At 47.0% G+C, this 26,481-nt stretch overlaps 1 protein-coding gene across 1 annotated transcript; it reads left to right on the top strand.

Moving 5' to 3' along the window:
- Nucleotides 1–19,373: 19,373 nt before the first annotated feature.
- NHLH2 (nescient helix-loop-helix 2) lies at nucleotides 19,374–24,174 on the top strand. Its single transcript, XM_006139609.4, has 2 exons — nucleotides 19,374–20,367; nucleotides 23,072–24,174. The coding sequence occupies exon 2, from the start codon at nucleotides 23,095–23,097 to the stop codon at nucleotides 23,500–23,502; it is 408 nt and encodes a 135-aa protein (XP_006139671.3). The 5' UTR covers nucleotides 19,374–20,367; nucleotides 23,072–23,094; the 3' UTR covers nucleotides 23,503–24,174.
- Nucleotides 24,175–26,481: the final 2,307 nt, after the last annotated feature.

The raw sequence follows: 26,481 nt of genomic DNA on the forward strand, positions 1-26,481 counted from the left end.
TATATTCAACAGACGTTTTCTCCCATTTAATTGGATCAGCCCTTTAAAAATCGAGAGAGAGGATGAGGACCCATCCTAGAAGTTATCACCTTTCCTATGTGATATTTTATTAATGTTTTCTTTAATTCTGCTACAAGTCACTGTTCTAGACACAGAATCACTGGAGAAGTTTGATGGCTTGTGTTATGCAGGAAGTCAGCCTTAAAAACTATGGGTGAAGACCTGGTCCCATTGAAACCAATGAGAGTTTGATTTCAGTGGTGGCAGAATTTGACCCTATTAATCTGTTTTTCCCCTTTGTATCTGATTGGAAGAAAGGAGCATGGCCATAGGACTGGAAGAGACCTCACAAGGTCAGCTAGTTTGTCCTTCTACCTTGCTTTATTAGCGTGTTTGGGAGGTGGAGGTTGGCTGGTTTGGGGTTCTCTAATAACCCAATACGTTAACCCTAACCCTAATCCTAACCCAAAACTCTTAAGATTAACTCCTGTGAAAATTTTTCTAAAAGGTATCTCAGAAACCTGGGTCCTGGCTGCATGGGGAATTAGAATGGCTGGGTCCATCAAGAATCCTCTGGGGTTCCATAGAGAATCGCACAGGGTTCCATACCATGTCTCTAACAAGTGATGGAACCTAAGGGGTGGACTGTGCATTGAGCCTTCTGGGAAAACAGAAGCTGCCTAGTACTAAGGACAGAACTTGGCTTGGTCGGCTTACTAGTGGTTTGTTCAGCCAACTGAGTTTGCTCCAGCCTGCCCAGTAAAAGTACTCAGCATCCATTTTCGAGTTCTTTGTGGTTGTGTTACACTAGGAATTCTCTGAAACACACAGCAGAGGAGATCAATATCCTGTAACAATGCAACATGGATGTGCAACAAAGCAGCCCTTTGGGTACTGCAGACAGCTATGCCCTGTTTGCGTTGGAACCCCCAATGCTGAATCGGGCCCCGAGAAATGACGTGTCTCTCAGTGAGAACAGAATGCAGCCCCCCTACTGTACAAATGCACAAGTAGCCAGAGTGTCTTCTCATGTGCACTACACAAGTGAGAATCAGGAGTATATTAATTGGATGCACTGGAGTTGCACCACTGTAAAGATATGACTGACTAAGAGAAGCAAGCCCAGCCAAACACATTTGACACACACATGCAACGGATCACAACACGGTTTGACAGCCAATTTCCTTCATCTTTTTTTGGTCTCCTCCTCCTCATGTTTAACTTTGTTCTCTGGCTTCCTAGCGTTGTTATTATTACTGCTTTGCCGGCTGGCTTCCGCGGATCTCAGGAACGAAGCAGATGTCAGCAGCGCTGAAAGCTCCTATTCCATTACACGGCAGAACAAATGAGTATGTCAAAGCGGGGCCCTCCAATCTAACAAGAAAACAGAGTGAACAGACACAAAATAAATAAATAAACCAACCCTGCGGGGCCAGGCAGGCTAGTTCTGATTAGATATTATGCTAACATGATGCCTTCTTTCTGCACTAACAGTGTTTTAATACATTTAAATGATACAGGGGAAATAAGTCATGAAACAGGAGAAGACGCTTTCGTGTCAGAAACGATTACGATTATCCTGGAAACCTGGCTGCGGCTCCCACAAATATGCAGCTTGCGGTTCAGGATTACGAATGTAGCCCAAACCGTATTTACATAGTTTGCCTGACATGATGTCATTACATTTGCCAGTGACTGCTCTCCCTGGCTGGCGGCAGGAGTGATACAGCTGGTACGAATGCACACACATACCTAGCTACAGGCTGATCCCAATGCTGTGCTAGAATGGCAGCCACTCCTGTGACTCCTTAGTGCCTTGGGTAAGCAGAGGGGCTAAGGCATCTCCACACAGCTGGACGGCGTTTCCCCTTGGTCTCTTGCAGGGCTCCCCCTAGGACAAGCTACTGAACAGCAGTAAGAGGAAACCCCAGGCAAGCCTGTGAGCTCACGACGCCCTGGCTGCCATATTGAAGGCCACACATTGGTTTTTCAGGTGGGATTTTCAAAATGCTCAGAAGTGACTTAGGAGCAAAAGTATCAGGCCTCGTCTACACTACAGATTTCGGTGTCACTCCCACCCACATCACTACGCCACTCTTCCATCTTAATAACTCCGCCTCCACGAGTGGCATAGAGTCAAGGGTGATGTAATTAGGTTGACGCAGTGTCAGTGTAGAAGCTGCGCTGCTTACGTCAACTATCACTGGCTTCCAGGAGCTGCCCTGCAATGCCCCACACTGGCAGCACAATCAGTACAAGCGCTCTGGTGAAGACCCACATCACCTGTGCACAGCAGAGACACACACAAGCACTGTGATTACTGCGGCAGTGGTATGCTGCTGTAAGTCAGGTCAACTGAACTGTGTAGCGTAGACATGGTCTCTGACTATCAGTGAGACTTGTGCTTCTAAGTCACTTACACAGTTGTAAACTGCTCCTCCCTCTTTCATCTACTCACCACCATCAGCATTTCCCTAATGGCTTCACCAGCTTTTGGATGAGGCATGCTACTAAGGCCCTGAGCACGTGGTCAGCGATTTCCCTGGCACTTTTCCTGAGAACAGACTTATTAAGGTCAGTGTCCTGGCCAAATTCCTTTTGGGCAATTACATTCTGCTTCCGTAAGTTTCACTTTCAGCTGGCTCTGAATTTTTACTTCACTCCCTGTCCTGCAGGGGTGTGTAATGTTGCTTTGTGCTAGTAAACAGCTGCTGGCACTCCACCCCAGAGGTTGCTGCATTTCAGTGCACAAACTTCTTCATAAACCTGTAGCATCAGTTAATAAAAAGTGGCAGCTGCCAAGATAAAAAACGCTGTATAAATGGAAGTTCATTTTCGTATTTTACATTCCAAAAGCATTCTACAAACATTAACTAGCAAGGAGAGAGGTACCCCAGAGTCCTTCCATCATTCTGTGCTTCAAAGACTTCTCTGTCTCCCTGCCCCCTGCCATCTCCTGCGTCTGCAGCTCTTGTTTTTCCAATCCCTCTTTCTTCTTCATCTCATCATCTCCCTTCTGCCTGCCTTTCTTCCTCCTCTCACTCTTGGCCCTTCTCTCTACGCCTGCCACCTTGCTTCTCCTCTCATCCTCCCCTTTCTCTCTCTTGATGGCCCATACTATACCCAGCTTCCCAGACAAAGGAGGATATTGCTTGCATCTCAGAGGACTGGAGGGGGGGGGGTACGGGGGCAGAAAACTTTTCTCAAGTGTGTGCTGATGTTAGCCCTGCAGTAAAATTACAGCCTGAGAATACATCTCTCCCTCCCCTCAAGTCCATACACAATGCTGACAAATGACCATTTATTAATTGCCCTCGCCCCCTGCTGGCATGACCCATGCTGTAATTTCCCTTGAAATGAAAAGCTATGGATGAAAACCATATGCACTTACAATATATATAGCATGGACAGGTGCTTCAAAAACTAACTCCATCAAGAAAGCAGGGCATCCTTAAAGGTCCGCATATGTGGCCACATCTATATGTGCTGGATTTTCCCAGGCACACGATTTTATACCAGTACCACCCCACAGACACACTTCTGATCACTCTGGGTTTAAGCCAGCAGCGCATTGGGCCCCGTTACACTTCCCTGGATACTGTGGAGCGGTGGTTGTCAGGGAGCTGGCAGCCAGTGCACAGAGCACAGCGGCACAGGGGTCAATGTACACGGTTTAAATGAATGCCGGGGCAGGAAACACAGGGAGGGCAGACACCTCTAATAAGAAAGTAGAGTGGATGTGGCAGCTTCACTGAGCCCTGTTACCAGAGCATTGCTTTGAATCCAGCCCTGGCCAGCCGTAAGTCAAAGTCCTTCAAATCTAGAGCCCGCTCAGCAGCTGTGTTGTGTCTGTGTGGGGGGGGAGGCAGATCTGGCTTTTGCTGAGCTGTGGCTGCAGGCTCCGTGGGGCAGTTGTCCATCCTGTGAAGAGTGTCACCAGCTTGGCATGTGTTTGGGCCTGAAATCCCACACGAGCATTCCCAACCACTGCGGCCAGTTAGTGGCTGAACAGTATCCCAACAGTCGAACAATGGCATTTTGTGTAGCATCATCCCAGTAACCCTATCCCACCCTGCTGGCTGAGGGGAGCTGGGAGAGAGGGGTCTCCCACGGCAGCACGAGTCCTGTCATTCAAGTACAGTTGTGGGGATGAGAGAGTGTCAAATTCCCATCCCTACTCTACCAGACTTACTCCGGGCCCTGGGGCAAGTCAGTTACTCATCCCGACCCCATTTTCCCCATATGTCATCTGAAACGATTGTAACTTATTCCCCTTTTGAAAAAGCTTTGAGATCTCTGGATGAAAAGCACCCATGTTAGCATATTAATTATTATACAGCATTCATTATTTCAGTGTCGCTCAGCTGGTGCGTCATGACCCGTGGCAGGGCCATTAAAGACCATCAGTGGGGCCATGGGGAATTGTAGATGTTATTACAATCTAAAGCATATCAAAATCTCATTTTCCCAGTCCCTCTAGCCCTTTCTCTTTTCAAGGTCAAGTATTCTTTGTCAATCTCTTGAAAAAGACACACAACTAAATTATATTGGCTTACCATTATCATTGATAGGTTTACTTCTCTCGCATTTATAGTCAACTAGAAGATTTACCTGGTATTGTTCGGGTCCTTAACTCAATTAATTTTAGGGTTTTTTTGGAAAATAAAATGAAATTGCACATGCTTCATTTAAATCAGTGCTTTGGGGTGGGGTTGGGGATGAGGGGGTCAGTCTCCAGGCTGCCCCAGGGAGAGATGACAATCTCAGCCCATCTCACCACAGCAGCTTGGGGCCAGGTGGGAAGAACCTCTCCATGGTCACTGCAGCTCCAGCGGGCACAGCCGGGGGAGGGATACATGTCCCCCAGCTGGGGCAGGTCCAGGTTCATCCGCCCCCTGCACTCCCCTGCCAAACTGAGGAATGCAGCAAACTGTGCCATTCCCTTCACTCCCTGATGAAGGAGAACAGTCAGCAATATTCCCATCCAAATCAAGGGGGGAGGTGCAACCTCCACCTCAAACTCTAAAAAGGTACCTGGGAGCTGGGAGGCTCGGGGCTGGGGAGAGAGGCATGCCCCCAGCCAGCCCCCTTCACCTACTTGGTAATTCTGTATGGTTTTATGAGATGCAGTCACATTCCAGGCACATCCAAACCTTGACTTTGTTTTAAACTACAACAAAGGGAAGCTGCCTACTGAATTTGGTGGTCCTAGCTCTTACCGTTTAGGAGGAGTTCTTGAATAAACAGACTCCCTCAAATATGTAGTAGATGTAAGGAGGCGATTGTAAAAAGCCTGGGCTGCAAATAAAGAGAGGCCTACGTGAAAAAGTTGAGAAACACTCAATTATTTCCTTAATAATTGGTAACAATCTCTCTCTCTCTCGTACCTATGTAAGAGATACAAGCAAGAATGTAGAGTGTTTGGAGCTGACGTTTCAAACACGAGGGAAAGTTGATGAGCCGATGATGTGGGGAGGTGAGTCCAGATGGACAGATCTGTGGGAAGGAAGCAGTGGCATTAGAGCCAGTGGTGAAGAGATGTGCAAAGGCTAAGGAGATGCCATTGCTGTGTAAGCAGAGAGAATGCAAATAGAAAAGGTCTATGAGACTGTCTGGAGACTCTAAAACGTCAGGAGGACAAATCTGCACTCGTCTGTGACACACAGGTGCAGTGGCTGAGTGGCGAAGACCCTTCTGAAGGCTGTGAGGTTGAGCCTTGCTGAATAGTTGCCTCTGCTTCACTTTCCTGCCAAAATGGATACACGAGCTACTGGGGTAGGGTAGCCAAAGGAGAGTGGATATGATGCTGGCCACCTTGCTTCCCTGGATACCATTGGCTATGTAACTGATTTGCTTTCACAACATTAGCCTGATGAGCCTTTGGCCCTTCGGGGGCCTTTTGACTTTGACCACAACATGGAGGGAGACAGCCTGTGGAGATGCTGGAGGAGGTAGACATTGTGGGCAGCTGCCTTCTGCACAAACTGGAGAGGTGGAGTTTGGGGAGGCCGAGGAAGAAGGAATGGCAGTAATGGTGGCAATTAAGGCCTGGACAAAGAATTTCCCAAAGATGGAGTCAAATAACATGAGAAGCCATATCAGCAGGGAGTGGCTTTTTAGGCAGCTGGAAGAGTTTCTCCGAGATCAGGGTGAAGAAAGCGATTCAGGAGATTTAAGCTGCTTCCTGCACAGGCAAGAATGGACTAGCTGCTGCCAGCAGTCCCATTACACACTGACTGGTGGGCAGTATTCCTGGATGGAGGAATGGACTCTCCTTTGTTCATCTCTTTCATGCTCCCGGGAGGGCAAAGAAATAGGCACGTCCTCGTTATGCTTATGAGACATCTGTGCATTACAATTAAAGGCAATCTTGAGTAGGGCAGCGTGTGTGAAACAATTTATCTGTGCCTATCAAGAGTGACCAGAGGACCCACAAGAGGCAGAACAAAGCCAATTACATCTGGTCATACCTAAACAAGTGGAAATAAATTGGTCAGCCTGGGCCCTTTATGCTCTCTGTGCTGCAGCCAAGCTCGGTCTGGCTCTCGGGATGTGTTAAAATTGTTTGAATTTTTATATGCTCTTTAATTATTAATCAAGCAATTAGTTTTAGTCTCCTGTTTGCAAGCGACTCACGGGGAGCAAGGCTGAAAGTACCACAAGAGAGGGAGCGTGGAGGGGAGGAGAATTAGAACTTCCTTTACAGTCACTTAATTAGGAACAATAATAATTAATCATCAGTGGCCTTTCTATAGCAGCTTTCATCTGTGGATCTCAAAGAGCTTTAGGAACATTAATCTCGTCTCACAACTCCTCCTGTAAGGTAGGCGGGCATTATCCCCAGTTTTGCAGAGGGCACAGCTGAGATTAGACAGGTGAAATAAATTGCCCCAGGCTACACTCTGAATCTGTATCACAGCCAGGATTAAAACTCACATGTTCTTGATTTGCAGTCTCCCCACTCCATTCTAGCCTCTGAACTCCATAGCCACCTTCTACCACAGTGTCCTAAGATACAGGCTGCAGACTGAAAATGCAGAATGTGGCAGGCAGTGATCTAACTATCCATTGCTTGCTCAACACAGCTGGTTACAATATTCATAACAACTAGTTAACACAAATACTTAGGCTGTTTTTTCTGTGAATTCTCCATGGCCAGAATGTTTATGAATTTATGTAGGCAATCACAGACTCCTTTATGCAAACATATTCTTACCTATGAATTCTTTGTCTTACATGGTTATATACTACTAATAATAATCTGCAACCTTGTGGATCAACTATGTGGTTTTATGAGAAATAAGAGTGTAGGGGTTGGGGGGAGTGGGAGGTATTGTGTTGGGAAGTTGTGTGTTGTTTTGTGCAGGTGGTGAATGGGAGGGTCTCTGTGTTTAGTGTGTTACACATGCTGGTTGGCTTGCTGTGGTGGGCAATTAGTCTGTGTTATTGTGTGGGTGGTTATGTGAATTTGTGGCTAGGAGGTTGTGCTGTGGTTCTGTTGCCAGCTAATTGTGCTCTCATGTGGGTGATTGGTCTCATATGCCTGAGAAGGATGTGTGGGAAAGTTGTGCTAATTTGTGCAAAAGATGAATGAGAGATTTATGCTGTAGTTGGGGGCTGTGTGTGTTTGGCATTATTGAGTATGGTAGTTTTGAGAAACAATGGGAATTGGACCAAATAATCAACCATCTGTGTAGTCTGCCTCTGATAGCCAAAAGAAACAGTTGCATTTAACTCATCTGTAGATTAAAGGTGGTGATTAGTTGAGTTACCTCTGATGTCACAATAGCCTAGGATTCTGGGCATGCCTTGCTGTTGCATGGGCCTAATTCATGAACATTTCAGAACATTTTCTGAAAGCCTCAAAATTAGATGGTAACAGACAGGAGAGTTGGCAGCCTCCCTGGGTCCTTGGGCAAGATGGGGTGGGGCCAGCTCTGTGTTCCTGGAAGGGGCAGGGCCTTGGGTGGAAGAGGCGGGGCCCAGGCAACCAGCCCTCCATGCTGGCCAGTGCAGAAAGAACCTGCCGATACTCTGAATAAGAAAAGCACTGGGCTACCCTTGTAGCTCTTTCCATGGCTTCACACTGATTCAGTTATTCTAGGCTTCCAAGCGACACCAGACAGTGACAATCATGGAATCTTATCTAGATTTTCATTTAAAGCTTCATATTAGTCCTTCCAAACCTGCTTCCTGTGGGGTGTCTTGCACCTACCTGAGAAGCATCTCACACAGATCATTGCTGGACACCAAATGCTGGACCGGATGGAGCACCCGTTTCATCCAGTACGGGAATTCTTATGGTATGAAATCACATGGAATGGTTTCTGCTCTCTGATTGGGTGACGAAAGCTTGATAAACAGGTGTAATGTTTTCTACGGCACCTTTGGTTTCTTCAGAGTGGCAGTGAAGTCGGGCTGGAAGCATTTCAGGGGGAGAGAGTAATACTAAGAGAGATGGCAGCTTAGGGAGGTGAAGAACATTTTAGATATTTTCTTATTCTCTTTTGCACTAAAAAGAGCATTCCACTTGGCTACATAGATTTAAAAATAGCCATGTTCCATCTTGACTGTGGGGGAGTGACAGACAGAAGGCAGACTTATGGAGACTTCTGCATTCCATTTTCTTTGTCACGCTGACACAATGTAATGCAATGTGTGTGTACATGCCTGTTCCTAATTGCAAAGACTACAGGCAGATCACCTGTGGTCCCCCTAGATGCCTGAGTGCCAGGTCTCCAGACAGGAGTGTCTGGAAGCCAGGATGCACGATTTCATTTATCTGCCCAGTGCATGGATCGAAATCCACAGGTTTCCACTGTTGGTTGTGCTCCATAAACCAATGATTCACTAGCTGTTCACAATATTTATGAGCTTCAGGGGGTAGCCGAGGTAGTCTGTTACAGAAAAAAAACAACAAATGGTCTGGTAGCACTTTATAGACTAACAAAACATGTAGATAGTATCATGAGCTTTCATGGGCACAGCCCACTTCTTCAGATGACTGGAGTGCTACCAGACTATTTGTTGTTTTTTTCACAGTATTTATATGAACTATTTGCTATAAGCTACTGCTCTGCCCCTTTGCAAAGGTTACGCTTGCTTACCCTTTTCTATCTCGTTGCATTAACCCTGTCAGTACCAGATCTATATAACTTTCTTCACCGTCACTGTCAGTCACCCCAACAGCTTAGTAAATGTGAGTGTACAACATAAAGACTATTTTCATAGGGTACAATCCCACAGCCCTATCATTCTAGTTTATTAGCCTCACTTAGTGGATCTAGCCTCTGGCTTAGGGTTCTGGAGGCTGCATTTGCAGGTCATAATTGTGCCCTCATCTTTCTCGAAAAACAGAAATATTTTCCATGCTTTCCACCTATTACACTCATTGATGATCACACTAATAGTTCCTAAACAGTTTTGCAGATGAAAACGTCACCCAGATAATGCTGATGAACAATTGCCTCACAAGGAGCAGCCCAGTGCTCTTACCAGTTTGATCTGTCAACATAATTACAAGTAGTCTTTTGTGCAATCACGCAATTTAAATAGCTTATCACAAGAATATCCAGGCTAGATTAGAGCCTCATGGCACCCCATGACAATCGCCAAATTCAGTTAAGGCGCTACACATATAGTGGCTGAATAGATGCCACATCTCATTTCTAGATTGGGATTGACAATCATACCTTTGGCCTGGTCAGACAAGAAGCAGCTTCAAGCCAAGGCTTAGCTTTGGTCCTTTTGGGGCAGAGAATCTAGCTCATCTTTCCTCCCACAGAGAGGGATGAATCTGCAACATCAAGCATTTGCCTCTCAGAATACTCCACCTAGTGTGTAGATTGGTTAATTCTAGTTTGTAGGATGCTTTGATGTGGTACAGTGCAATGTAAGAATTAATATTATTAATGGTTTACTGCATTGTCCTGGCACATTGTGACCGTGGTTAGCGGTGTGACTGGGATTGCTGGCTTGGCTCTTTTGACCGAGGGAAAAAATTATTTTTTGCTTTCCACTAATTCAGGGTTCTCCTGTCAGCAGCCCGAACAAATAAAAAACAAACCAAAAAACCCCCCATGGGTCACTATAAAAATAGCCACGTTCCCTCTGACCAAAGAGAGACTAGGTAGAAAAAGAAAGTCACCCAAATTTTCAATAAACTACAGAAATATGTCCCTGCAGATTTTTTTAAAACAACTCAGATTTTTCCAGCACAGTGTTCTAATTTGCTTGACCGTTTGTTTTCCAACGAATACATCCGAGAGTGACAAACTCCATTGATTTCAGTGAGCAGCAGATGCCAGCAACTTGAATGGCAGATGCAATATAAGAGAATGAAGGTTGAAGACATTCTAGAAAGCTGTCCCTTCAACACAGAGAATGCACTGGTAATGAAAGCCTGAAAATGTGGCTCTGTTCTGACAAGCGAGCCACATTCTGTTCTGTAGCAGTGGCATTGTACATTTCCACATTCCATTTCTCCATGCCTCCGGATCAGTTTTGCTCATGGTGTAAGTGAAAACTGGGTTTTGTTTGGTTTTGTTTTTTCCCTAAGGCTGACCTGGAATCTAGAAGTCAAGCTGGGTTCTTTAATTCGGTTGCCTCCACAGGCAAATTTCTATTCCTCAGTTATACCCTGCCCCCTCACAAACCTTAGCCAGTTCAAAGGTAACCCAGGGCAGTAATATTGAAAAAGAGTGCAGATGGCCTGCGTGAGATGAGCTTGAGTCTGGTTCTAGTTCCCAGTCTGACAGGTGTCCCCATCACAAAAACAACTTCACAGATGGCACCTTTGTTGCCAGTCTCACCTGTCCCCATTGAGTGCTGCAGAACATTCTGTTTCATGAATTTCCTTAAACCTTGCCAAACCCTGCTCCCTCAGCGCTGTGTATTATGAATCCCCACCGCACAGGCATTGCACTTCCCAGTGTACTTGTTGTGGATGGCCTTGGCGGCCTTGTGGGTTACTCTAGGTACCTTTACAGGAAACTTGGGACATTCTGCTAGTGCAGAATATGGCAGTCTGGTCACTTCGTGGGGCATAGAATATCTGTGCTTTGTAGCTTTTTACACTGTCAATTTGTTTCTGGGTACAATTCTGAGCTATACCACTATATATGCTTTGGCTCCTGTCTGCTTTAGAGTTAACTCTTCATTGTGGCTAGTAGTCCTTAGATTTGAACACTTGGGAACTGGATGTTAGATTATCATTGGTGGCGGGCACTTAGCTCTCAGAGTCACTTCTAGACTCTAGTAAATAAGTATTTACTTATTCCCACAATATAAGAACTAGGGGTCACCAAATGGAATTAATAGGTATCAGGTATAAAACAAACAAAAGGAAGTTTTTCTTCTCTCAATACACAGTCAACCTGTGGAACTCCTTGCCAGAGGATGATGTGAAGACTAGGACTTTAATAGGGTTAAAAAAAAAGAGCTAGATAGATTCATGGAGGTTAGGTCCATCCATAGCTATTAGCCAGGATGGGTAGGAATGGTGTCACTAGCCTCTGTTTGTCTGGAAATGGATGACAGAAGAGGGATCACGTGAGGATTACCTGTTGTGTTCCCTCCCTCTGGGCATCTGGTATTGGCCTCTGTTGGCAGACAGGATACTGAGCTAGATGGGCCTTTGGTTTGACTCAGTACGACCGTTCTTATTTTCTTATGTAGAGCTGAATGGATAATAACAATTCTGTTCCACACAATCTGAAATTTTTTCTTCCTGGCTGGCCCAAAACCAAAACCTTATAAACATTTTTGCAAAAATGGGATTGTGTCAAGGTGTCCTTTCAAGTAAAAGAGATGAGGTTTTTCCCCCACATCAGGAAGGGGTGTTTAAATGTCAGACACCGAGCAATGCATACACACTGAAATAAATCAATCTAAAAAATTCCAGATAAAAAACTCTATCCCAAGCAGAGTTTTGTCTCCCAAAAGGGAGACGTGACAGAGACTCCAAGTCCTCTAGGCACTCCTCTATTGATTAGACATAGAAGGTGCTCAGATACTATGGTCAGGGGCCACTGTCTAAACCAGTAGTTCTCAGAAGTATGTCTAACCCCTGGGGTTACACAGAGGTCCTCCAGGGAGTACATCAACTCATCTAGATATTTGCCTAGTTTTACAACAGGACAGGGTTGGCCTTACCCTGAGGCAAGCTGAGGCAGCTGCCTCAGGTGCCAGACTGTGGGGGAGGGGCACCACTAGAATCCAGAGTATAGAAAATTGCATCTGCTGCTGGTGCATATGTATTCTCTCTGCTGTAGATGCACAGAGACGGTGGAGTGCCATGAAAGGAGTAGAACAGGAAGAAGGCAGAATTGAGACCTTTCAGAGTTTTGGCCCAAGCAAGGGGGCCTGGGGGAGTCATTTGAGCTCCCTGCCTCAAGTGCCAAAATGCAACAGGCTACATAAAAACACCAGCAAAGTCAGTGCACGCTAAAATTTCATACAGACAATGACTTGTTTATACTGCTCTATATACTAAAATGTAAGCACAATATTCATATCCCAATCCATTTATTTTATAACTATATGGTAGCAATGAAAAAGTGAGCAATTTTTCCAAGTGCACTGTAAGACTTTTGTATTTTTATTTTCAATTGTGTAAGCAAGTAGTTTCAGTGAGGTGTAGCTTGGGGATACACAGGACGACTCAGACTCTTGTAAGGGGTGCAATAGTCTGCATAAGATCAGAGCTACTGGCATAAACCCATAAGGTAGGGATATCATCTCCAGAGCACAGGGATCCTAGGACCAACAGCCAAGGACTGCTCCCTCAGATGTCTTGCCACTGCCTCCACAGACTTCTTTCTACCCTCAGGCCTTTTCCCCACCCCCTTCCTGAGCTCTGTGTAATAAGGAGCACCTGCCAGGACTTCTCCCCATACCTTGCATTAGGGTCAGCCACGGACACTTACTTCAATCCTAGGTCTTTCAGATATTTTTCCCTTCCCACCCCACTACAGACTTCCTCCTGATCCTCTTCCTCTCAGGTCTCTACTTACCTTAGCATGCTTCCCTCACCAGAGTTCCTTTCTTTATGGCACCGCCCAGCTGGCTTTCATCTTTAATTAGGTCTGGCCCCTCTCCAGCTATAATCAGCTGTGTTAATTGGCCTCTTGGGCCCACATTAACTCTTTCACCGCCTGTCTGAGGTAGACATCATGGAACGGGCCATCCAAATACCCCAGGAGACCCTGCTTCAATACAGAAATAAAACCCCCTTGTGACCGCACATGCTAGTTGTTACCTACCATCCCACACTGAAACCCATACGGGGTAACACACAAGTGCCACCCATGCTGAAAGGAATCTTTCCTGAACCCCCTCATCTGGCCTTCAAACAACCCCCCAACCTCATCTTCAGAAGCAAGCTCCCCTCAGAAGAGGATGCACCAATTCAAAGCAGCACCAGCCCTTGGCAGAACAACAGATGCAAATCCTGCAGACAGAGTAGGGGCTGGAAGAGGTAGGCAAGAGCGAGGCCTGGAGTGGCAGGGGAATTGTCCTGTGCCCTGCACCCCTCTACGGACGGCTCTGCCTGCAGACATATCTCTACTGCAAGCTGATCAACACTCTCCTCAACACACCTTTCAAGATCTGTGGGTCCTACATGTGACTATTACAACATGGTCCCCATCCGCAAAGGAAACCTGCACAACTTTCTCAAAGGAGGAGTGTGGGACGGCAGGACATTCTGTTGCAGTGTTGGCAGTGAAGGTGTCGCTTTGTTACACCCAGCGGAGGAGGGAACCCAGGGATCTGAGTGGCAAATACAGCCGCCTCAGCCACCTGGAACCGGCATAGCAGCTTGGGTCAGGGAAGAGGAGGCGAGGCGAGGCAAGGCTGCAGCTGGCCTGGGGTTCCTTGGGCTATGTAGTGGTGAGGTGCTCCAGGCTGTGGCTGGCCTGGAGTCCTTCTTGGCAGATTGGGGGGGAACTCAGGGCCTCAGCCATCCCAGGGCTCTTGAAGCTGATGGTGGGGTGGGATGGGGTGTTCAGGGCTTCTCTGGGTGGAGTGGGGACCTTGTGGTTCCAGCTACAGGAAGGGTGGAGGCTTCAGGACTTCAGTCATTGAGTGGTGCAGATGGAAGGGGCAGAGCTGGGGGCTCCACCTATTGCGCATGGCCTGGGAGCTTAAACTCATAACTTTGCCAGACACAAAAGGATCATGAGTTGAACAGAGACGCTGGATTTATGTTTTATTACAGCCACCTGTTACTGGCTTGGTCCTGCCTTGGGCAGGGGGCTGGACTTGATGACCTCATGAGGTCTCTTCCAGCTCTATGGTTCTATGATTCTAGGGCAGTGAAGCACTGGGATGAGTTACCTAGGGAGGTGGTAGAATCTCCATCCCTAGAGGTGTTTAAGTCTCAGCCTGACAAAGCCCTGGCTGGGATGATTTAGTTAGGATTGGTCCTGCCTAGGGCAAGGGGCTAGACTTGATGACCTCCTGAGGTCCCTTCCAGCTCTATGGTTCTATGGTTACACACTAACTCCCTTCTTTTGTTCTATGACTGCAGAAGTCAAATTCTCATCTTCCTTGAAATGTGGTGCCCAGAACTCCAATTAGTGCAGAGTAGAGCGGAAGAATGACTTCTGGTGTCTTGCTCACCACACTCCTGTCACTGCATTCCAGAATAACGTTTACTTTTTTTGCAACAGTGTCACACTCTTGACTCATATTTAGCTTATGGTCCACTATAACTCCTAGATCCCTTTCTGCCGTACTCCTTCCTACACAGTCGCTTCCCATTCTGTATGTGTGAAACTGATTGTGCTAACTACTACTGATCAACTCTCTGTTCCACCTTTCATTTAGCTGCGACATGGTGAGTACCTTTCCCAGACCTGAGGAAGAGCGCCAAGTGGCTCCAGAGCTTTTCTCTGTTATTAGCAGAAGCTGGTCCAATAAAATATATTACCCCACCCACCTTGCCACTATCAAGGTATTAACACCACTGTTGCCTCCAGAGATCACTGATGGGCACATAGAATCTAAAGCAAAAACACACTAAGCAAATGAAACAGAATGTGAACATGTTGCTGGCTGTCAGCCCACTTCCCAATAGAAAAGAGCTTCTAAAACTGCCATCACAAATAGCACTAACATCGGTCTCCGTGTTAGCCCCCGTGGTAGGAAGGTCGAGGAGTGAATGGGTCACAGAGAGTCCCCATCCATTTCTAGAACTGGCTTCGTCTGTTGCAGAAGCCAGGCAGACTGCCGGGCTGTGTGGAAAGGAAGCTTACCTTGCTGCTAGCTCTGTTCTGGGAATAAAGAGAGAATGTCAGCCTGCAAGGGGATCCGTTCAATTCCGTAAATCTGAAAATATCTAGGGTCAGACACGTCAGCCTTTACTGACTTCCACTGACTTTGACTGGGGCTGGTCAGGTAGGTTAGGAGCGGTATGCCTGGATCACTAGCCTGTAATCTCCATGGAGCAGGGGCCCCTCTAGATTTTGACCTGAAATCTAAGGCCTAGGGGTCAGATGTGCCCCCAAACTTGCCTGGATCCAGCCCCTCAGGCTCAGGGCTCCCCCCTCACAGGCCACATTAGTGAGGGTTTGGTTGCTTCTCACTTGTGTGTGTGTCATGGAGTGTAGGGGAGTCACTGGGCCCTGCAGTCAGATGTGATTCTCCCCCCATCCGCAGTCAGATGTGACTCTCTGCCAGCAAGTAGAACAGAAGGGTTATTTATTGACAGGGCCATGACGCCGCACAGACTTCTTGTTAACACAGGAACCAGAAGCAGTCAGGACAATCCAACTTGGGGAGAGGGGTGCCCAGAGCCAGCACTCTGGGACCCCTCCCTGCATCCTTCACCATCCTTCACACACTCCGCAGCCAGTCCCCACCCTGCAGGCAGCCCCGCCCCCTTCTTTATCTAGCTTCAAAAGGGGTCACCTGGTTGCTCCTCCCACCCAAGCTCAGGTTACAAGACAGCCTGAGCTATTGTTGTGTATGTGTTACCATGGGGCAGCCTCCCTCTCAGTGAGAGCCAGTCGGGTACCAGTGCACACACATGGGGTTACAACAGAGCCAGCCGGGAAACTGAGGCACATACATGGGGTTACAACAGAACAGAACAGGACGGGACAATAAGAATCACTTACAGTATAACAAGTGAACAGATTGAACACAATCCCCCAACATCACAGTGTGGCCACCAACTGAATTTTTTGGGGGGGGTCAGCGGTCCCTAACCTAACAATGGTTCCCCACCCCAGGCTATAGTGAGGGTGTAATGGAATAGTAACAGTCATAAACAGCATTTTATGGGGTATCCAAATGTGTCTGCTAACTACTGAATGACCCAAGCAACAAAGTGGCTGTGCCACCCTCCTGCACCAGGTTAAGTATCGAAGAGCAGTGCTTCCTCAATGCCTGCACTGTGCAAAGGCCTACTCTCCTGGCCCTAACCTGAGGAAACTGCCTCCCTCCTGCTCCCTTTTCTGTTGTCCCCATCTCTGGCATACTGGAACTCCCCAACATTCCCATGAGCACAGCCAGCTAACCTGCTGCTGTCCTCAGTTCTGAGCCAGGAAGCAGCAGCCATTTGGGAAAGATGCCTCCACAGCATCCTCTCCCTCATAAAAGTCCCTGTGCAGGAGAAACCAGATAACACAGGGGAGCAGGGGACAGGCAGGGCATGTGATTGGGAGAGAGCGGACCAGACACACTGTGCCAGATTCTCCTCACCCCCAAATCCATGGGGCAAAGAGGAATAAGGCTACGTCTACACTGCACCTCTCTTGCGCAAAAGCCTATGCAAATGAAGCATGGATTAGCATATGGATGCGTTTGCATAATTAATTAGGGGCTGTTTTTGCGCAAGAGGCTTTTGTGCAAAAAGGAGCTGTATAGACAGCTCCTTCTTGTGCAAAAACCCCCCACTTGTGCAAGAGCTGTTCTTCCTGAAAAAATCCACACTTCATCTGTATAGGCTTTTGCGCAAGAGAGGTGCAGTGTAGATGTAGCCTAAGTGACTAGAGCTGCATTAATATGCACTGGGCCTCTGGCTGCACTAAACAGGTATATGGAGCCTGATCTTTACAAAGCCCCTTTGGAGGTGCATCTGCAAGTTGTAAGGAATGGGGGATGTGGCTATACAGCTGCAGCTACCCATTTCCATACCCTCCCAAAGGGAGGATTTTGGTTCCCTCTGCTTGCAGATGCAAAAAGGGGGATCCAAGACTAGCATTTTTGGGTTCGGTCATGCTACATCTGTACTTGGATCTTTTCCTCCTAAGTAGAAAATGGTCTTCACAGCATGAGGTTTTCTTTTTCTCAGATTCTACAGGGGCTGTAGACCCATGGTTCTGCATTGGGGTTGGCACTTGGGAGCCCAGGAGAGGAGTGAAGGCATAGGCATTGACAACATGGATGCTCCTGATCTGAAGCACCCACCAGAAAAAAAGGAGGGGGGTGCCTAGGTCATTTTCCCACAGCTGGCGGGGGAGACCCTGTTTTCTACTACAGGTCCCAGCCTACTACCACCTCCTTTTAATAAACTGTGATGCAGCTATAACAATTCCCTGGACCACTTCCCTGGAATCCCAGTTCATTCTTCACCCTTAGCTCCAGGCCTTGTCCTGACAGAGTCCCAGTGGCCAGCCCAGAGCACCACCCACTCTTCTCCAGCTCTAGCAAGGAACTGGACTTGTGCTGGCCTTGCACCTCTTCTTATACTAGCCTGCTGGACTCTGATTGGCTGCTTCCCACACAGCCACTTTAGGCAGCTTGAAGGATGTCTCTACTGCCCTTTTCTTGGGTGGGGTTAGGCAGGGCTGCAAGGCCTCCAGCAGGGGGCTTCTGGATCCAATCCACCCTGTCACAGGGAACAATGTCCCCTTCTAAAAGATACATGGTGCAGAGAGATCATCCTCTCCCCCCTCACGACCATCATTGATGGAATGAGTCTGTGCCAACGTACACCTGGAGTGACTCAAGCCCTGCATTTCTTATCTGAATAATTTTTATTCTTAGAAACCTTGTAGAGCAGGCAAATTATTCAGTTCCAGGCAATATAATGTTATTATTCTTATTTAAAAACCTTCACTGAGGCTTTGGTCTGTGCCGGTGTCCCCTAAGCGAAGACCTCAAAGCACTTGAAATGGGTGAATTAATCCCAGGCAGCTGGGTGAGTGTGTTAGTACCAGCGCTCCCAAGATGCCAATGCCACCCAGCTGATTAGCTGGGTGCCCACAGATAGGTTTTTTTGTTTCTACCGGTGGTGCACGGTCACACATGCCTTGGGGCCCACAAAAAACTATTCCACACATGGATGGCAAAAATCAGAGGGAACGTTGAGCGTTACTACTTGGGGCTCTCAATGCCCCCTTGCAGCAGTCTCTCCCTTGCAGCCTTGGGGAACCCTGATGCCAGAGAGGGAAAGTGCTTTGCCCAAGGCCACCCACCCAAGTCAACAGCAGAGTCAGGGGCAGACCCCAACAGACAGGGCTCCCTGACCTCACAGCCAGCCCCTCCCCTCCAAAGAAATGCTTCTTAGCAGCTTCATCCCAGGATGCCTTTGCTGCCTGGGGACTCCCCAGAGAGACCTCCTGGGGGCCAGGCAGGGCCTTGCAGCTGGCTGAAGCCAAGCTGTGGCTCCTGTGAGCGCTGAAGAAGCTGTTGGCCCAGCACAGAGCCGCACATCCCATTGTCACACCTGGCTGGGGGGGGGACGACAAAGCAGCTTTCTCCTAGACAAGTGGTTTTCAACCGGGTGGGGGGCCCTGGCTGCATCCTCGGTTCCCAAAGGGATCCCCCCTCCATTCCAAACTGCCCAGGGGTCTGCAGCCACCGGCTGTCCCAGGCTAGTACGAGCTTTGTGGAGCCCCAGCCTGGGGCTCTCCTGTCCCACCCTCCCCGCACGCTCCGGCCAGGCGGGAAGGCGGGGGCGCCGCGCGGGCACTGGACATTCGCGCCCGCGCTGCAGGGCGCTGGGCACCCGCGCGAGGAGTCTCCCGAGCTTCCCGCGCGCGTGGGCGCAGCTCGGCAGCCCGGCCTCGCTCGCTCGCTCCCCTGCAGCCCGGCGCGGCTTTCCCAGCCGGGCGGGGAGCCGCCGCGTGGGGAGCGCCCGCGGCCGGCGCCCGCATCTCCAGAGGCGCCGGTGTCTCTCTGGCGGGCGGCTGCCCGGCGGCTCTCATTTGCCGCGCGGATCTGCCGTGCTGAAAATATTGGGGCTGTGAGAAGTGCCGCTCTGTGACAGATGTCAAGTCCAATTAAGCGGCTCGTGGCCAGGTTTCCGTCCAATCGGATTTCCCATTAAATATCAATTTAAGGGTGGGGGGGGGGGGGCGATGCCATCCCTCTTTCCCTGCGCCTTTATCTCTTCCACCATCTCCAGGCGCAGCCCTTTGGTACCAGGAGAAAACCCACGCGCAGCTCTCTGCGCCTCTCCCTCGGCCGCCTTCGCTGCCACTGCAAGGGGGGCTTGCACTTTGGCATCCGCAGATCTTCTAGCCACTCTCCCGTCCGCTCGTGCACCATTCTCAAGCCACTGGCACCGTGGGGCTTTTTAAACCCCTATACCAATAAAAGACATAAAGAAGGAGGAGTTGGGACATAAGGATTCGGGGGGATATTCTAAATCGGATCTTCAAGGACTGGAGGAAAGCGAACCATTTATCTCCCCCCACCGCACCCCCGCAGTAAATAAAATACATGCATCAAAAGAAGAAGGGGACGCGTCGTTATTCCTGATTTACAGTACTGTGTGCCTGGGAACAGAGGAGGCATCATCTGAACAAAGCCTATCTCGAGCAAACAATCTGACTTCTGAGCCAGATCATAATCAGAGACCTGCATATCATTTTCTCTGTGCAGGGGTAAGCCAGGGAGTACAACATACATTACATTTTATCCCAGCCATCATCCTGCTCGAGTGTGCTGCTATTAGGAAGGAAGAGGGGGAAATACCTTGATTGTGTTTATCTCTTCATCTCTTTTGTTATTTATCGAGACCTGGGAGGAGGAAGAAACGAGAAAACAGCACTTTTCAACACATTCTTTTCCTCCCCTCTAAACACACTGGCTTACTGACATAGATCTCTGGAAGAAAAAAAGACTCTGATTGGGAAATGTATTTCTAATACATTTTAAATGATCTACCTTGTTATTTATAGTCCAAAAAATTAGATAACATCTTCCATTTCTGGACCTGCGAGGCCATCACAAGGAATGCGCTCTGCCTTTCCCAGTTCAAACAGAACAACTTGCCGCCTTTAGTTTGATTTTGATTCTGATTTTCCCCCCCGCTTTTTTTTAAATGTTCCTCTCCTGGAGTTTCGAACTGTAAAAGCATCAGGGTGGGGGAAAAGGGGCTTTGAGAAAGATTGTTGCAAAGACTCAGGCAAGGTAAGCTCTCTTTAACTAATATTCCTTTGCAGGTGAAAATGAAATCGTTTTGTTTTAAATCTCTCTTTGTTTAGAATGCCAATAGATAGATAGATAGATAGATAGATAGATAGATAGATAGATAGATAGATAGATAGATAGATAGATAGATAGATAGATAGATAGATATGATTTGAGACCAAATAGTAAAGAAAGGGAATTCAAGACCCTGTATGGATAAACCTATAGCAACTTTCTCCTAGAACTAACGCTATAATTTCCCATGTTAATGTTGCCACATTGTACATTTCTAAAGCCATTTACACGTTCTTTCAAATAAACCGCTCAGCTGAAAAGCGATATTAATATTTTTCAAAAGATCGCTTCCATTTAACCCGCGTAGTGGCTTTTTATTTTTGGTTTGTGTTCTTGCTTTAAGAACCTCACCGGTGAATTAATCCGCATGTAAAAAGAGCAATACTCAATTCGGAACGTTCTAGTGGTCCCGGATTCGCTCCTAAATGAAAAATTGTACTGTTTTTCCTCTCCCCCTCCCCCGTTTCTTTTTTTGTAATCGTGTCATGTTTGTATCCTTTGCTCTCTACACAGCTTCCTACAGCTCGACTGTTTTCTTGACACATTCGCTGGCATATTGATAGACTTTTAATCCGTGCGGATGTGTTGCAATAAAACTAGCTACAGAGAGATCTGTGTTTTAGACTCTGAATTCCCACTGGTCTTTCCTCAAACGAAGCTCGTCAATGTAAAAAGCCTTCCAAACAAGCTGAAAGCCTACCTGACACCTCATCCTTTATTCATTATTATTATTATATTTCAAATCTTTAATGCGCTCTGACTCCTGCAAGTCTTTCGTTCTGAAGTTGGTTGTTTTGGGGTGGTTTTTTGTTTGTTTGTGTGTTTTTGTTTTTGGGTTTTTTTTGCAAACTGGATCTCAGTAACAACAATAATCATAAATCATAAAATACACACAGTAGTGAAGATAATAAACTTTACATTGAAATACTCTGCAACCCTAATTTGTGTGGTAGGATGATGTATTCCATTCTCCCTCCCTCCCTCACCTCACATTTGTGTCCAAGGTTATTCTCTGGTTGCCTGATGTATTGTTTTATTACATGCCGGCATGTCCATATGAGTTCCTGGATTTGTATTGCTGTCTACATGACAGATGGTGTTCTGTGAAGCTGCAAGAAGATACGATTCAATTTTCTTTTGAAAGGCACGTCTAAATTCATTCATTTATTTATATATTATAGAAGAGGGGGAGAGAGAATGAAAAGAAACCGGGAAGTTTCTTCTAGCCATCTTTAATAACCTAGAACCCACAAATATCCCCATCCAACCAGTTACTCTATAGAGTCAAAAAATAGCATTAAGAAAGCACCCCTTCTTTGAACAGGAAGAATAGAATAGAGGAGATACATTCGATCTTATAGGTTTGCTTGTATCTCCCCCATATTGCCACACTGGTCTTGTTATGAATAAGGGCCCTTGACTTATATTTCTTTCTATTTTAAGGCATAAAATCCATCTTGGATTCCATGCCCGTGTTAAGACAAAAAAGTTTAACAGACGATTGATAGAGGTGAAATACCCTATTTAAAAAGGAAAACTCTATTTAATATTTGTAGACGAGCTGAATTATATTATGTATTATTCATTATTACTTTTTATTGTTGTTATTATTATTATTTTACTGTGTTATTGCTCCCGGGGCCTGTTTCCAGAAGCAAACAAACTAGGGAAATGATCAGAGGAAGAACATTCTGTAAAAACTCTTGACAGATGTTAGAAATTACATGGTAAATTATATATAGTCTAGTTTACTACTATTATTGTCGTCATCATCATCATCATTATCATCGTTAGTAGTTACCCTTTTCCAATTAATAAAAAAAAGCGTTTGAGTTTCCTCTACAGAAATCTCTCCCCGAATACTCTAGGTAAGCTATACTATTTATCTTTTGCATCGTTTCTATTTTGCTGAGATGGGGGTTGTTTTGTTTTGAACCAGTGAGCTGGGATTTACAAGCCCTTGGGAGAATTGGGGAGGAGGCTCCGGCAAGGGGCAGGCCATTGGTAATTATTATTTATTGTTATTGTGCAAAGCCAGGTAAAGGCAGATCTGAGCAGAGACTAGCGGGCATGGCTCTCCCCTGGAGTAACGCCGCTGAAGTCAATGACACAAAGCTAAAACGGGCCCGAGAGCAGAATCAAACGGTAGACTAGTCTGGTTATCCCCAGACTGCCTCTGTGCCCAGCCACACTGCTGTCTCATTGTTAGCAACAGGCCCTCTCTCAGCGGGTTTCCTGGTTTGATCTGGTGTCTCTTTCCCCTTGGGACAAATTGCTCTGCTTTGCAACGGTGTCAATCCGGAGTCACTCCCGGGCCTTGGCTAGCGTGTGACGGGAGCAGAGTGTGGCCCAGTGTCAGGACTTGGGAGGCGATTGTCGGCTGGAGCCCCCTCCCTGGCTCCCCTAGGCTCTCGGCCGTGGCATTTCCGGAGCCAGGGGGTGTAATTCCAGGCCGGAATCCGGATTGGAGCTGCGGGGTGGGCCGGGTTGGGCTCTTGTCCGGGGCACACGGGCTTTGCCGTGGGCTTCCACAGTAACCGTGTGGCCTTTTTTGTTCCCTGCCCCGTCTCCTTCCCCTGCCCCTTCCCTTCTTCTCCCTCCTTCCCCCTACCCCTCTGTGTCACTCAAGGCTCATTTCCCCACCCCACCAAAATGATGCTCAGCCCGGACCAGGCGGCGGACTCCGACCACCCCTCCTCGGCTCCCTCGGACCCCGAGTCGCTGGCGGGGCCCGACGCCAAGGGGCTGCTGGGCTGCTGCGCCTCGGACCCGGAGCCGGTGGAGGAGGGCGGCGGGGAGGGCAAGGGGGGCGGCCGGTCGGGCCTGCACCCCCAGCAGCTGAGCCGCGAGGAGAAGCGGCGCCGGAGGCGGGCCACGGCCAAGTACCGCTCGGCCCACGCCACCCGCGAGCGGATCCGGGTGGAAGCCTTCAACCTGGCCTTCGCCGAGCTGCGCAAGCTGCTGCCCACCCTGCCCCCGGACAAGAAGCTCTCCAAGATCGAGATCCTGCGCCTGGCCATCTGCTACATCTCCTATCTCAACCACGTGCTGGACGTGTAGGGCCTGCGCCGCCCACAGCCGGACCGCGGGAGCCCTGCTGGAGGCGGAGGAGGCGACGCGCACTGCCGGGAGGGGAGACTGACCAGGGGAGACACTTGCAACACATTCCAGCCAGGGGAAGGGGGGATCTGCAGGTTCCCCCGTCCCAGCCCTGCCTGGCAGAGCCGGGCTGCATCGGAACCTTTCCGGACAGCTTTGGGGGCGCCCCACCGTCTTTCCATTGCAAATGCATCTGCCTTTTCCAAGACAGCTGTAGGGCGTGATAACCAGCGCCGAGATCATTCCTGTCAATAGACCGCTCTTTCCTGCAGGGCTAGCTCCTTTGGCAGTCCCGCTAGACTCCGCAGGTAACGGGACTTCCCTGCCCTCCCTTTCTGACTGCTGGCCCGGCTCCAGGGGACACACGCTCCGAAACTTCTCCATTTCTCCGCCATGAAAATCCCACCGTGCCCAACGCAAAGCGGAAGAGAGGCGCCCGGTGGGTCTGTTTTTCGCACCAGAACTTGTCCAATTAGCCTCCAGCTCAGCAAAGCACTTGCCAAGTCAATGGCACTTTAAAGTTCTAAAGTTCTGCAGGCTGGAGTGCTTTGCTGAATGAGGACATTCAAGGCCCATAGAGTGAAAAGGAAGCTATGAAGAACATAGCAAGTGAAAGGGCAGATGCATTTCCAAAGTCTTCTGGGGGGGGGGGGGGATCTGTAAAAATATACTGAATATTTTGCAAGGGTTTCTTTTTTAAATCATTTCCCACCAATGCTACAAGGTGAAAGAGCAGTTTGGTGACTTTATAGAAAGTCCAGTTTTAGAAGGAAAATGTAAAATCAGATTGTTTTTCAGGCTGTCAAGTGCCCCTTTATAGATCCAAAAACATCTACTTGTGACCTTAAACATGTGACCCATGGGTGCAGTTAAAAATAACTATTTTTTATTTATGTTAGAAGGAGTAGACAATTTATTTTTTTCAAGACCTATTTATTTTTCTGAGTGGTGGCAATTTTACTTTGGATACTTTGTGCCAATTGGTTTATATAGTCGAGTGTTTACACTTTTTCCTGTGGAATATTATGTCTAACTTTTCAAGTGTTTGTTGGGATCAATACAGTGTTTTGTTTTGTTTTGTTTTGTTTTTTGCTCCAATTATATTGCACTTGTATAAGACAACCTTCCCTTCCACCCTGTTTCTAAGTATATTTTACATATTAGACATTTGTTCTTGAAGGTTTTTTCTTTTTGTGTGGGATCAACACTAGCACTTCACTAGACTTTTTTTATATACTTCTTGTTATTCTGAGCTATAGTAATGTCTGAAAAGTACTTTACAAACAGTTTATAAGGGAAGTAGTTTTTTGTCCGTGTGTGTGTATGTGTGCGTGTATGCGTGTGTACGTATGTGTGTGGTATTTTTTTAGGAAATAACTTTTTTTTCCTAAAAAAAGAAATAAAAATAACAATAAAAATATATCCGGGACTACTTTCCTTTGTGACAACCAAAAATATTCTATAACCTGAAAATGTTTCATGTTCTTTGCTGTGAATCTCTCAAAACAAGGAGCGCGTTTTAGAGACAAAAAAAAAAAAAGAAGTCTGTGATCCAAAGATTTTAATCTTTTTCAGGGTTTTTTCGTGTGTCTCTGTTGCTTTATATAATGCAATATTTTGTAGTGAAAATAGATAAATCTGGTTTCTATCTGACGCGTTTTTCATATCTCTCATGAATGGTGCGCTGTTTTGCATATAAATAAAAGTATCAAATAAAGCTGTTTTTTCCTAATTATTTTTCTTTGGTGTTTCCATAAAGTGGAAATTAGAAGGGATGCACAGCCAGTATTGGCAGTAGCTTGTTGAAGTCTTTTAAAGTTGTCTGTGGATGAGTCTCAACAGGTTGTACAAAAAGGGACAGTTGCAGTCCGATACTAAAGATAATAATGAATCCGGCAATAAATAAATCTCTCAAAGAAGGCCCTGATCATACATCTGGGCTCAGATTCTGTTGCAGGATCAGGGCCTAAATGTGTATGAGCTGAGGGACATTTCTTTCCACCCCTGCTCATTCCGCCAAGCATCTGGTGGCACACTTTACAGATCAAGCTGTGAAGTCAAATCAAACCTTTAGAACCACCTGTTTTTACAAGTTGTTTCTGATGCCTTCATCTATGAGGCTGGTATTTTATGTGCTTTGTCCCTGCCTGAACGTGAGAGTGTTTGTTTGTTTGTTTGTTTGTTTAAGTTTAATTAAAATCCCTTCTGCTGGTTCTGAGTTGGGTGAAGTGAAATAAAAATATACTTTTCTAGTTCATAAAAATCCAACTCCACTTATTTGGAGAGGGCTACTGCTAAAATGAGTGACATTTGAAACACAGCATTAACGTAGACCCAATCCTGTAAGGTATGTCTGCACTGCACGTTTATTTCAAAATAACTCATGTTATTTCAAAGTAACAGAGTGCGCATCTACACAGCAAGCCCGTTATTTCGAAATAATTTTGAAACAGCAGGCTTCTTACTCCAACTTCTGTAATGCTCATTTCACGAGGAGTAAGGGAGGTCAAAGGAAGAGCGTTCTCCCTATGACTTCCTGCTGTGTAGACAGCGCCAAAAGCCAAGTTAAGCTACTTTGACTTCAGCTGCGCAATTGACGCAACTAAAGTTGCATGTCTTAACTCAACTTTAGCTTGCAGTGTAGACGTACCCTATAGATATATTACTGGGGGGGGGGGGTGAAATTCACACTATGCAGAGAACCAGACAAGGCATATGCACCATTTAACTCACAATTAAGCCTTGTCTGGCTCCTCTGCGTGGGGTGGATTTTATCCACAGCATTTTACACTATGAATTGTCCCGTTAACTATAGGACGTATATCTTCACCACTGTAAACAATATGTCCACCATAACTGCTTGAAGCATGAGGCTCACAATCTTCACTGATGAATACAGGCTTTGTATACATGCAGTAGAAGGTGTTAACTCTAAAGGTG

Source organism: Pelodiscus sinensis, chromosome 1 (genome assembly GCF_049634645.1).
Source record: "Pelodiscus sinensis isolate JC-2024 chromosome 1, ASM4963464v1, whole genome shotgun sequence".
Lineage (NCBI taxonomy): Eukaryota > Metazoa > Chordata > Testudines > Trionychidae > Pelodiscus > Pelodiscus sinensis.